We start from the raw sequence: 14,076 nt of genomic DNA on the forward strand, positions 1-14,076 counted from the left end.
ATGAGCTCCTCGAAGGCTATTGGACGGTCGGGTGGCAGATTGACACATGGCCCGGAGTTGGTGGGGGGGGGGGAAGGCGAGATACTCTATTGGTAGAACCTGAATGATGGGGCCGCCTCTGTGAGGAAAGGAGGAATCCCATTCGCCAGTCGGATTGGCAAGGCCTCCGAATGGTGACGATTTGGAGGTGGTGCGGAGATGCTGCGAGGCTGAGAACCACTCAATTGCTTGAAGGGAGGGCAGGTATTTGGAGGAATGCTGAAGTTACACAAGAGAGTGGGGTGACAATCACTGATTGGTCTCAAGTTCATTCAGAAAGATAGAAGCAGCAATTGATATAAAGGCAAAAACTAATTTAAATGTTGACGCTGGAGCTCTGAAATTTTAAAAACAATCAGAAACCATTGGAAAAAGCTCATCCTTGTAGAAACAGTGATATTCGGTCCAGCCGAGTGATGAAATGTGCAGTCCCTCTCTTTGGAACGTTGTGTTTCCAAAATGCTGTATCAACGTTCTAGAGTCCTCAGACATCGCCTAACGTTCCATCCATTGTGACGTCATCGTCCCGATGTATCACGTTGTTGTTACACGGTACATTGATACACTCACTTGGCAACCGAACGCAATTTTCATGCCTCGCCGAAACAACACATTACATCAAGAGGCTAAGAAGGTGGGACTTGATTCATAAGCCCCTACCTTGCGGCTCTACTTTTTTTTCATCTTGGCCCGCTTGGATCGGGAAGGTGAGCGTTTCCGAAAATACAAATGTTATTTTAGGTCAAGAATGGTTCCCATCGAACCGTCCTCTACTTCAAAGCTTTCCTGGACCCCATTGTAACCATTCCCCATCCCTCCAATCCGATCTACAGGCTTTCACAATCACGGCATCATTTCCCAATCACTTCACTGACCGTTTAGATTTAATTTTGATTAACCTGTTCTGATGTCTTGTGATACACCCCTGGAGCAGGTATGTTTAGTATGCCAGCTTTCTGGTCCAGAGGTAGGGAAATTATCAGTGCACCACGAGTGTCCATTCACCAATTTGTGTACTGAGTAAACAAGGGGTAAATTTAGACAGTAACAAGAACGGGAAATGTGTGGAAAGGGGCAGAAGCATAGCTGAAACAGATGAATTAGGAACAGGAAAGATAGTCCATAAAGCCTGCTTCACAATTTGATGAAGTCATGGCTGATTCTGATTGAGGCCTCAGCTTTCCCACCTTTCACGGCTAGTCAAAGGTTACATAAATCAGCCTTTTGAAAAGATTCAGTGATACTGCCTTTACTGCTCTCTGGGGAAAAGAATTCAACAGACTCAACCTGGTAAGAAAGCATTTTTCCCTTCATCTCCATTTTAAACATGATGTGGAGATGTTGGTGTTGGACTGGGGTGAATGAAGTCAGAAGTCACATGACGCCAGGTTATAGTCCAACAGGTTTATTTGAAATCATAAGCGTTCAAAGTGCTGCTTCTTTGTCAGTCAAATGAAGCTTGTGACTTCAAATAAATCTGTTAGATGATGACCTGGTGTCATGTGACTTCTGACTTGTCCTTTTTTAAATTGGAAACATCTTAAACTGTGACCCTTTGTATGGACTCTCCCAAAATTGGAAAGCATCCTTTCAGCATCCATCCTATCAAATTCCCTTAAGAGTATGCTTCAATAAGATCACCTCATTCATTTAGTCTCCAGTGGCCACAGGCCTACTCCGTATAATATTTCTTCAAAGTAACCCATGCTTTATTCCAAGGACTTCCTCTGCACTGCTTCTAACGCAAATCATGTTTTTTTTTAATTAAAGGGATCAAAACTCTACATATGGTCTCACCAACAACTGTAGCAAACTGTTCATATTTATATTTCATCCCTCTTGCAATTCACAAAAAATATTCAATTTGTCTTCTGACTCACTCATGTAGCTGCATACTATAGCAAGGATGTGATTACACTGGAGGGGCTACAGTGAAGATTCACCAGGGATGGAGAACTTTAGGCACATAGAGACTGGATAAGCTCAGGTTGTTTTGAGAAGGCAGATGGAACACCTGATTGGGGTGTATTGGATTACGAAGGCCACACAGAGAGGATAGGAAATAGCTATTCTCCTTTGTTGAAAGGACATGTCAAGGGCCATTATATAAAGGTGAAGGGGAGGAGTCTGAGAGAGAATTTGATGAAAAATCTTTTCATCCAGAGGATGATAGGAAACTGGAATACACTGCTTAGCAGGGCAATAGATAGGAAATCTTGCAACCTTTGAAACATTTGTGGATGAGCATTTGAAATGTCATAACGTTCAAGGCTATGGGCTGGCAAGTGGGATTGGTGTCAATAGGTTAGTGCAGATTCGATGGTCTTAAGAGGGATTGGTGTCAATAGGCCAGTGCAGATTCGATGGTCTTAAGAGGGATTGGTTTTAAATTGGAAACATCTTAAACTGTGACCCTTTGTATGGACTCTCCCAAAATTGGAAAGCATCCTTTCAGCATCCATCCTATCAAATTCCCTTAAGAGTATGCTTCAATAAGATCACCTCATTCATTTAGTCTCCAGTGGCCAGTATTGTTTCCAATAGGCCAGTGCAGATGGTCTTAAGAACCTCTTCTGTGCTGTATGACAGTATGACTGAATGTTGTTATTCTTGTACCAGGATATCCATATTCCTCTGTACTGCAGAGATCTGTAATCTAGCTCCATTTAAATAGATTTTTTTTCTACAGGAAAGTAAACTCCAACTGTCATGTGTTTGCTCCCTCACCTATTTATATCCCTCTGCAGACTCATGCCTTCTTCACAACTTATCTTCCTATCTGAAAGAAAGACTTGTATTTAATACAATGCCTTTCACGAACTTTGGCATCAAAAGCTGGTTACAGTCAATGATATACTTTTTGAAGTGTAGTCACTGTTGTACTGTAGCCAAATAGTGAAAAATGTGCTTCATCAAACAACAATGTAATAATGAACAGGACACAGGTTGTTCTGCTGAAGCACACGTTTTGTTAATGAGAATTCACTATAACACAATTGACTAATTGGGGACACTGTTTCAATAGCATGAACCTTTAAGACACGTGTTGGTGATAATGCAATTCCAGCCCATTAGTTTAAATGGTGCTGCTAATACATCTGCGATTTTCTTATAACACAGGGCTGCACAAAAACAGAACTACCGTGTTATAGCACAACCATTTTGGTGATACAGATTGAGGGATAAATATTGGCCAGGACACCCAGAATAACCCTGCAGAACAGTTGATTATAAACAGGCAAATGAGGACTTGTTTCAATATTTCATGCAAAACTCATACCTCCTGAGGGTGCAGAACTCTCTCAGTCCTGGAATGCCAGCATCAATTTTTTTTTGTACTTTAATCCTGAAGAGGAACTCAAATCCAAAGTTTTATGACTTAAGGCTAAGACTTCCACCAACTGAGTCATAGCTGAGATTCATAAGAAGACAGAGATTTATTCAGTTTTTAAAAAGATGATGGGAGATAGATGCAAGTAGAATTCCAGGAGATAAGGACCTAATAATTAAAAGATCACTTAACTTACTAAATTTGAAAATAAAAGTGCTGTAAGTATCTGTGACAAAACAATCATATTTCGTTAAAATATGAATTGCTAAAAATGAGATGGTGGTGCAAAGGTAATATCACTGAACTGATATACAGAGGTCCAGATTTTTGATCTGGAAATATGGATTAAAAGCCACCACAGTAACTGGTGGAATCTAAATTCATTTCATAAAAATCTCAAATTTAAAGCAAAGCTGGTATCTGTAATGGTAACTGTTAAAGTATCAATTGTCATAAAATTCTATCAGGTCACCCTTTAAGGAAGGAAATCGGCCATCCTTAAATAGTCTCGCCTGCATGTGACTCCACACTTACAGCAATGTGGTTGACTCTTAACAACCCTTTGAAATAGCTCAGTAAGCTACTTGGTTCAAGGGTCATGAGGGACGAACCCAGAATGTTGGCCTTGCCAATGATGTTCACAATCACCCACCGCGACAGACCATGCCACGTACTTAGAAAGAGGGACAGAATACTAGCGCTTCATTGGAGGCTCACTGATGATGTTACCTAGCATGGTGATGAATTATCCGAGAACAAATCTAACAACTCAGCGAGCAAACTTACAACCTGATGTTCACATCAAATGAATTTTATTTTCAAAATCTGTCTTTTCGTAAGAATTTCATTTTTGTGAAATGAATAAGTACTGGCTATGACTCTTTGTTTGGATTTATCAATACCTTGATAACTAGCCATTTGGATACAGAACTAGCTTGAAGGTATAAGTCAAAGTGTGGTGGTGGAGGGTTGCTTTTCAGACTGGAGGCCTGGAACCGGTGGTGTGCCACAAGGATCGGTGCTGGGTCCACTGCTTTTCTTCATTTAAATAAATGGATGTGAACATAGGAAGTATAGTTAGTAAGTTCTCAGATGATATCAAAATTGGAGGTGTAGTGGACAGCGAAGTAGGTATCCTCAAAGTACAATAGGATCTTGATCAGATGGGCCAATGTGCTGAGGAGTGGCAGATGGAATTTAATTTAGATAAATGCAAGGTGATGCATTTTGGAAAGGCAAATCAGGACAGGACTGATACACTTAATAGTAAGGTCCTGGGGAGTGTTGCTGAACAAAGAAACCTTGGAGTGCAGGTTCATAGTTCCCTAAAAGAGCAGTTGCAGGTAGATAGGATAGTGAAGACGACATTTAGTATGCTTTCCTTTATTGGACACAGCATTGAACATAGGAGTTGGGCGGTCATGTCACGGCTGTACAGGACATTGGTTAGGCTACTTTTGGAATTGTGTGTGCAATTCTGGTCTCCCTCCTATTGTAAGGATGTTGTGAAACTTGAAATGGTTCAGAAAAGATTTACAAGCATGTTGCCAGAGTTTGAGGATTTGAGCGACAGAGAGATGCTGAAAAGGCTGGGGCTGTATTCCCTGGAGCATCAGAGGCTGATGGGTGACCTTATAGAGGTTATAAAATCATGAGGGGCATGGATAAGGTAAATAGACAAGGTCTTTTACTTGGGGTGAGGGAGTCCAGAACCGGAGGGCATAGGTTTAGGGTGACAGGGGAAAGATTTAAAAGGGACGGATTTGACAACCTTTTCACGCAGAGGGTGGTGCATATATGGAATGAGCTGCCAGAGAAATTGGTGGAGGCAGATACAATTACAACATTTAAAAGGCATCTGGATGGGTATATGAATACAAAAGGTTTAGAGCAACTCTGACCTTTAAATGAAAACTATCTGCAGCAAAGAAATATGTTAATTTTTACTTTATCTCCCCCCAAATTCTCTTTGATCATCCCACATTATACAAAATCCTTTATTTTGACTTGTTCCCAGCCCTTTGCTAATGTTGCTGAATAAACAGCTTACGACAGATCTAAAAGATATCAATTGGCTTCCCCTTCTCTCCACATTTTGAAATTTTCCTTCTAATTTTTCCAAATCACCCTCACCCCTTTCCAATTTATTTCTTTGTAATTTTGGTTTATACAACTTATCCCCTTTAGAAATAGTAAAGGTCCCTCATAGGAATGCGATCAGATAAACAGGCATCTAACCAGCAGAATCATTAGAACAGGTGACAAAACTCCCATGGTCCAAAGCATACACTTCCCATAATGTTAAAAATCATGCAACACCAGGTTATAGTCCAACAGGTTTATTTGCAAGCACTAACTTTCAGAGTGCTGCTCCTTCGTCAGGTGGTTGTCACCTGATGAAGGAGCAGTGCTCCAAGAGCTAGTGCTTTCAAATAAACTGTTGGACTATAACCTGGTGTTGTGTGATTTTGAACTTTGTACATCCCAGTCCAACACCAGCACCTCCAAATCATGACTTCCCATAATGATTAGATTAGATTACTTACAGTGTGGAAACAGGCCCTTCGGCCCAACAAGTCCACACCGACCCGCCGAAGCGCAACCCATCCAGACCCATTCTTCTACATTTACCCCTTCACCTAACACTACAGGCAATTTAGCATGGCCAATTCACCTGACCCGCACGTTTTTGGATTGTGGGAGGAAACCGGTGCACCCGGAGGAAACCCACGCAGACACAGGGAGAATGTGCAAACTCTACACACAGAGTTGCCTGAGACGGGAATTGAACCCGGGTCTCTGGTGCCATTAGGCAGCAGTGCTAACCACTGTGCCGCCCCTATGCCACCGTGTCGTCCATTAATGACTTGAAAAGAGGGAGGCAAAGAGATTTGGGGAGAGAATTTCAAAGCTTAAAGTCTTGACCACTGAAGATAATGCTGCCAAATCATGGTACATTTGCCCTAGCTTTCAAACATTGACACTACAGTAGTATCTGAAAAGTTAAAATAATATCACAGAATTGCTAGTGCAAAACTCCATTAAACTTATCGTGTCTATAGTGGCTTTCCCAATGAATATCCCACTTAGTGCCAGTCTCCTGGACATAAGCTTGCAGATTGTTCCTTTCTAAATAATAATTTTGTTATATAACCCTTTTAAAAGCCATGATTGAGCCAGCTTCCACCTCACTCTCAGTAAATGCATCCAAGATCCTAACTGCTTGCTGTGTGAAAAACATTTTTTAATCACATCTGCGCTTTCTCGTTCTTTCATAAATATAAGCATTTCTCTGTTTTAACTCGGTGCTGATTTCTCATAATTTTGATTAGTTTCATTAGGCTAGTTTTTAATTCCAGACTTTCAATGAACTCAAATTTCCTCTATCTGCCATGGTGTGATTTGAACCCATATCCACAGAGCATTAAACTGGGGTTCTGGATTACTAGCTCAGTAACATTACCACTACCTTCCCAACTTCAAAATAAGCTCCTTGCTCTTGTACTCTTGTTTATAAAGCCTTGGATACGATATTCTTCATGAGTTACTCTCTCAGCCTGTCTTATCTCCTTTAATAACTTATACAGCCAAGTCCTTCTGCTTTTTTTCCCTAAAATCATTCATGGGATATGGGCATCACTGGCTTGTGGTAGCATTTATTGCCCATTCTAATTACCTAGAGGGCAGTTAAATGTCAATCACATTGCTGTGGATTTGAGTCACATGTATGTTAAACCAGGTAAAGACAGACAAGCAGGAAGCTGGAAGAACACAGCAAGCCAGGTAGCATCAGGAGGTGAAGAAGGATTACACATTAAATATCTCCTTCTCCACCTCCAAATGCTGCCTGGCTTGCTGTGCTCTTCCAGCCTCCTGCTAGTCTACCTTGGATTCCAGCAATTGCAGTGTTTTAGTCTCAAACCAGGTAAAGATGGTAGATTTCTTTCCCTAATCGGATAGATTTTTCCTGACAATAGTTTCATGTTCGTCATTATAAAAATCTGGAGTTAAGAGTCTAGACTCGAATTCCACCATGTGCCACAATAGGATTCAAGCCTGAGTTCTGGGAATGTTACATGGCTCAGTGGATTAATGATCTAGAAATAATACCACAAATCCATTGCCTCCCCTTTTGCACCCTTTATATCATCTCTCCATGTTTTTCCAAAAATCTATCACTTTCACATCTTTGAATTAAACTTCACCTGCCACCAGTCTGCCCACTCCAATAACGTGTGTGTGTCTTTCTGAACACCACCATTCCATGAGTGCCTGGAGACAGGGCAAGGCATAATTTCAGTCTCTCTGGAATTTTCAGTTACAGCAGCGAGCAGAAATTTCCACTCCAGTAAATGCGTAGTTCACTGAGCATGGATTGAAACCAGGGATATACACAAGTCCAAATTGGGATGGAAAAGGTTAGAGATGGGGTTGAGAAAAGCTGTAGAAGTATTTGAAAACAAGGATGAGAAGTTTTGAAATTTAGACATCTTTTAAGGGTGTACCCTTGATTGCTCTATTTTAGTAATTATGACATATGGGTTGTTGTATTTTAAGCTTAATGTTATATATTGCAAATACCAACATTAATTTTCAAATGTAATAATTGCAATTGGATTTTTTTAATCACAACTCTAAATAACTGCTAATAACTGACACTTCCCCTCTTTTCGTGAACCTGATCTTTTGTGATCTTTACAATTGAAGATTAACGCCTATCAAATGTGGGATCCCTGGTCACCATTCGAGGATAATTTTCAATGGGTCAGATACAGTCGTAACTCCCTTCAGAAACTAGATGGAACAGAGACCATACAGATGTGTTCACCATCAGACCAAGAGGTGGCCCTCTACCTGCAAAATGACATCGCAACTGATGACTGGAACCTCCTGGATCTTCTGGGTGACACGGAAAAAGGTACTTCTGAGATGTGCTACACTTCAGAAGCTGAATATGATACTACGGCAATCATACATAAACCTCATCCCATCAAACTCAGCTCTGTTGATTCTGTATTTGGGAGAGTCATCACCAGCAGAGCACCAAGACTAGCAGGGGGCTTCCATGCTTCAGAAAGTTCAGCTTTTACTGAGATCAGTGTCGATTCCCCCATACCCACTTTAACTGCGCGGTACAATATTAATTTTGTCATGATGTTTTACAGGCAATTATTAAGGCTTGTCACCTTGATATACACAGCTTACCAGAAATGTTTTTACCTGTTACAACATCAAATTTGATACTTTATTAAACTTGTTTCTTAAAAGATTTTCTTAAAAAGAACAATAAAATGAAGGACTATTTTATTCCCATCGCTTCGCTCTACAGATTCCTTCAGCCAGAGCACCAGCAGACACCAACTGCTGTAGTTACTGGATGGGAGGTGGCTGCCATTTTCCTTAGGGACACAACTAGCTTGTGAGATATTTATCTCACCTTGGCCTTTGAAGCATATTCTTTCAAAAAGGAAGATCATACACTGGGCACAAAGTACCTTGATGTCAGGTTACTGTTCATGCACTCTGTGTATGTGTACCGTCAGAGTTAATGGGGAGGCAATGATCTAGTGGTATTACGATTAGACCTTTAATGCGGAAATTCAGCTAATGATCTGAGGACTCAGGTTCGAATCCTGCTGTAGCAGATGGTGGAATTTGAATTTTTAAAGAATTTAGAATTAAGAATCTACTGATGACCATGAAACCAATGTTGGTTCGCTAATGTCTTTCAGGAAATCTACTTTCATGCCAAACTGCATAAGCAGCAATTCAGAGACAGAGCTGAGCAATCCCACAACCAATGATACATCCAGCTCTGCAGTCCTGCTACATCCAGTTTTGGAATAGTGGTGAACAATTAGATAACTCAGTGGAGGAGGCTCCACAAATATCCTTACAATGAATGGTGGAGGAACTCTGCACATAAGTGCAAAAGATAAGGCTGAAGCATTTGCAGCAATCTTCAGCCAGAAGTGCCGAGTGGATGATCTACTTTGGCCTCCCCCGGTCTTTCAGTCTTTAACCAATTTGATTCACTCCACGTGATACCAAAGAATGATGGGAGACACTGGAAATTGCAATGGCTATGGGCCCTGACAACAGTGCTGAAGACTTATGTTTCAGAACTTGCCACTCCCCTAGCCAAGCTATTCCAGTGCAGTTATAACAATGGCAGCCACCTGATAATGTGGAAAATTGCCGAGGTATGTCCTGTATATAAAAAGCAGGTTAAATCCAATCAAGTCAATTACATTTCATCGGTCTACTTTCAATCATCAATACTATCAAGCAGCTCTTGCTCAGCAATAACCTACTCAGTGACGTCCAATTTGGATTTCACTAAGGCCACTCAGCACCTAATCCCATTAAAGCCTTGGTTCAAATATGGACAAAGAGCTGAATTCCACAGGTGAGGTGAAGTGAGAGTGACAGCCCTTGACATCAAAGCTGCATTTGATCAGGTATGGCACTGAGAAACCCTAGCAAAAATGGAATCAATGGGCATCAAGAGCAAACTCTCCACAGGTTGGAGTCAAACCTGGTCATAGTCATTGGAGGTCAGTCATCTCAGTTCCGGGACATCTCCGCAGGAGTTCCTCAGGTTGGTCTCCCAGGCCCAACAATTTTCAGCTGCTTCACCAATGATCTTCCTTCCATCATAAGGTCAGAAGTAGGATCCTTTCTGATGGTTGCACAATGTTCAGCACCATTTGCAACTCCTCAGATACTGGAGCAGTCTATGTTCAAATGCAACAAGATCTGGACAATATCCAAGCTTGGGCTGACAAGTGGCAAGTAACAATTGTGTCACACAAATGTCAAGCTATGGCCATCACCAATAAGATACAACCTAACCATGCCCTTTGATATTCCCCACTATCAACATCTGGGGAATTACCATTGACCAGAAACTCAACTGGACTCACCACAAACACAGTAGCTCCAAGAGTTGTGTGCCAAGCAACTCACCTCCTAACTATCCAAAGCTTGTCTATCACCTACAAAGCACAAGTCAGGAGTATGATGGAATATTCCCCACTTGCCTGGATAGGCGGAGTTCCAACACTCAAGAAGCTTAACACCATCCAGGACAAGGCAGCCCACTTGATTGGTATTGCATCCACAAGAATCCACTCCCTCCAGAATCGACGCTCAGTAGCAGCAGTGTATATTATGTACAAGATGCACTGCAGAACTTCACCGAAGATCCTCAGACAGCATCTTCCAGATATAACGACCACTTCCACCTAGAAGGACAAGGACAGCAGGTAGATGGGAACATCACCACCTGCAAGTTACTCCACCAAGCCATTTACTATTATGACTTGGAAATATATCACCATTCCTTCACTGTCACTGGGTCAAAATCCTGGAATTCCCTCCCTAATGGCACTGTGGATCAACCCACAGCAGGTAGACTGCAGCAGTTCAAGAAGGCAGCTCACCACCACCTTCTCAAGGGCAACTATGGATGGATAGTAAATGCTGGCCAGCTAGCTTTGCCCATATTTCACAAAAGAACAGAAAAAAAGTTGAATCGGGACCTGACTGAAATTTCAGTAATTTAGTTTTATTTTAAGAATTGATCAACCTAGGCCATAATTGGGTGGACTGACAATTTGCCATCTGTATGCAGGCAAAATAAAACTAGATAAAAACTGAAACCAAATAAAACTAGATGGTTTATTCACACATTATTCCAAGAGAAAGGAATTTCACTACAGTTGAACAGAGTAGAATAAAATAGAGTAGAGTAGAATAGAGCAGAATCCCCAAAGTGTGGAAACAGGCCCTTTGGCCCAACAAGTCCACACCAACCCATTCCCCAATCCTATTATCCTGTATTTACCCCTGACTGATGGATCTAACCTACATATCCCTGAAAATTATGGGCAATTTAGCATGGCCAATTCACCTGACCTGCACATCTTTGGATTACGGGAGAAAACTGAAGCACCCTGAGGAAACCCACGCAGACAGAGGGAGAATATGCAAACACCACACAGAGAGTCGCCCAAGGCTGGAATTGAACCTGGGTCACTGGCGCTGTGAGACAGCAGCACCAACCACTGAACCAACATGCTGCCCTTTATCAGGCTCCCCACCCCCCAATATACAAGCAGCAGTATTAAGCTTTGCTTTGGCCATATGCAGAAACACTTGAGGAAAGTCCTCAAAGAATCCCTGCAGAGATCAAACATCATTTTGTCATACAGCACAGAAACAGACCCTTCAGTCCAACTCATCTGCGCTATCCAGACATCCCAATCTGACCTTGTTCCATTCACCAGCACTTGACCCATATCCCTCTAAACCCTTCCTATTCATATACATGTTACAATTGTACCCACCTCGAACACTTCCTCGCGCAGCTCATTCTATACACTCACCACTCTTTGTGTGAGAAAGTTACTCCTCTTCAGGTCAAGGTCCTGGTTTGTGATGAACCAAAATGGGGAAAGTTCATTTCGGAAAATATCAAACACACTGAGACACTTCATCAGGAATGTGCAACGGTGAAGTTGAGACAAAGATCTGCAAACAACTCATCTACCAAATCTTGCAAGCAGCAACTGTCACACAGAGGAGTTTGCAGATCATGCACTGGACTGATCAACCATCTCAAAACCTACTGAACTAGAGTAGCAAATCAACTTCAAACCCTGAAAGCTGTCTAAGAGAAGACAATGAGTGGTACTGCTATAATGCTGAAAACACCTGGTCAAATGACCAGATTTAGGAATTATTTTAGCAGTACTTCTTCTGGTAAAAATAATTGAATAATCTTCATCCCAATTATTTAAGAGGAATTTCTAATAAAAATAGACCAGATAACAATTAAATAATAACTTTTATTAATTTTTATATAGCAACATAATCTTTTAACCAAAAATACTTTATAATTGGATCTTATTGCCCATACAATCAGAAGCAAAGCCATCTTGTCGAGCAAAAAGGGACTGCAGGACTTTACCTATCAAAAGCAATTGTTCTTATATTTTGATGAAACAGAGAGGGCAGTGCGGTGAAACTTCAGGTGCATGAACAAGCCTAGTCCCAAAAGCATCATGGTGTTGATGTGCAACGCAGCTTTAATGTACTACATTTGAATCCACCGTTAAAAAATCAACTCCCTTTCTAAGTATCCACCCTGTAATATGCCCACCTAAAACTACCTCTGAACTTCAAAGCAAATTAAACGAACATGTTCAATTCTAGGAAAAATCTCAACAACAAAATCAAATATACTGTCTGATGACAAGGTAGCAATGTGAGTTCACCACAGACATATCATGGCATTGTCTTTAGTCTACGGTCTGCTACTAATTTATTTGGTGTGCAGAGAAAATGATAGTAATTTTAAATTATGGGATGTAAATAACAACTAAATGAAATTTGGTACCAAGAGTTTGAATAAATCAGATTATAGGAAATTAATTGATCTTAAATTAAGAATCAAAAATTAAAGGATGAGAAACACCCTGTTCGTACTTAGATCATAGGGCCTCCCAAGACCTCTTGCAATTTTTACAAGTTAGAGTAGTTCAACCTTGGCCCTATAACATTGCTTCATACAATTTACAATCTAAGATTGGGTGCAGAAAAAAATTCACAAGTAGTCTCGCCTAAATGTCGAAAGTTTATGTTAATCCATTTTATCTGGCATGATGTCAGGTAACAAGTGGTAGAAATTAATAAAAGTGTGCTATTTAAACAACAAAACAGCCAACAGGTGACAGTATCTTTGACTGCTCACTCTACAGTTCAAAGCTATTGGCCTCTAATGTTAAGTAATGTGCTCTGAGGAAATAAATACCTGCACTGCATTTCTTCAACACAGGTAAGTTACCAATTCTTTAATGTTGTTTTGAGGGATTCTGAGTAATGATCTTTGCACACAAATGGCAAATCGCTGAGATTAAATCAAACTATTATCGTTTATACTGTCTCACCACCTATCTTAGAAAGGGTAAGCAGGCGACTTGCTCTCTCTCCTCTCCCTTTCACCCCATTGGGACAGCAAGTGAATGAATAAAGTTGGAATGGCTTTTCTTTCAGTTATTCTATCCTTCATCAGAATGTCAGGCATTCAGCAGCCTATTTTCCATAATGGGAGAGTTGAGAGATAAAACAGAGACTGCGGATCTGGAATACAGATTTACCAGTTCACGGTACTGCGAGCCTTCCTCGTGGCTAGTGTTCTGCTCCCTTTGTCACATTTCTCCAATGGACTGTATTGTTAAATGCACATTTCAATCACAAAATTGATGGCAAAAGCATGACTGGTAAAATAAATGCTAAATGCTCTTAGCAGAGGTATATAAAAATGTACATATATGGAACAAAATAGCATTATAAATATCATAAAGGATTCTAGAAATAACAGCCCCTTTTCATTCTGCATTGTATGATTTTACAATTATATTAACTCCTTAAGTTGACTTAAGTGGTTTGGTAAATTCTTTTGTCCTGGATATTGCCAGACGTGTTTTGCATATTTACATCATTAACTGCACAACATGCAGATAGAGCTGGCTGTTCTTTACCCTCAGTCTTGATAAGGCACCAGGATTGACCTAGAACAAGAGAAAGGAATACAACTGAATTAGGTTGGATAATTGGCAACTTTTAAACAAGGATTTCAGATAAGATAAACTTATTTCTATTTGTAACAATAAAATAGCAGAAATTTAGAGTGATTTTCT

General features: G+C 40.7%; 2 protein-coding genes across 4 annotated transcripts in view; one reads left to right on the top strand and one right to left on the bottom strand.

The window, feature by feature from the left end:
• LOC132822453 (FANCD2 opposite strand protein-like) lies at window positions 1-8,611 on the top strand. Its single transcript, XM_060835831.1, has 3 exons — window positions 1-60; window positions 519-746; window positions 8,078-8,611. The coding sequence occupies exons 1-3, from the start codon at window positions 1-3 to the stop codon at window positions 8,609-8,611; spliced, it is 822 nt and encodes a 273-aa protein (XP_060691814.1).
• Window positions 8,612-12,202: 3,591 nt separating this feature from the next.
• fancd2 (FA complementation group D2) overlaps window positions 12,203-14,076 on the bottom strand; it is a 103,438-nt gene continuing 101,564 nt past the window's right edge. For all 3 annotated transcript variants that reach the window (XM_060835367.1, XM_060835368.1, XM_060835370.1), the window contains one exon: window positions 12,203-13,947. The gene's annotated coding sequence lies outside the window, so the exon portion shown is untranslated. The remainder of the gene's footprint in view (window positions 13,948-14,076) is intronic.

Source organism: Hemiscyllium ocellatum, chromosome 14 (genome assembly GCF_020745735.1).
Source record: "Hemiscyllium ocellatum isolate sHemOce1 chromosome 14, sHemOce1.pat.X.cur, whole genome shotgun sequence".
In the NCBI taxonomy this organism is placed as follows: Eukaryota; Metazoa; Chordata; class Chondrichthyes; order Orectolobiformes; family Hemiscylliidae; genus Hemiscyllium; species Hemiscyllium ocellatum.

What these genes read in the sequence shown, in the direction of transcription:
- LOC132822453 (XM_060835831.1), top strand. Translation starts at nt 1, where the DNA reads ATGAGCTCCTCGAAGGCTATTGGACGGTCGGGTGGCAGATTGACACAT. An exon ending in TGACACATGGCCCGGAGTTG is followed by an intron (nt 61 to 518) that starts GTGGGGGGGGGG and finishes TCAACGTTCTAG; the next exon opens with AGTCCTCAGACATCGCCTAA. An exon ending in GGCCCGCTTGGATCGGGAAG is followed by an intron (nt 747 to 8,077) that starts GTGAGCGTTTCC and finishes TTACAATTGAAG; the next exon opens with ATTAACGCCTATCAAATGTG.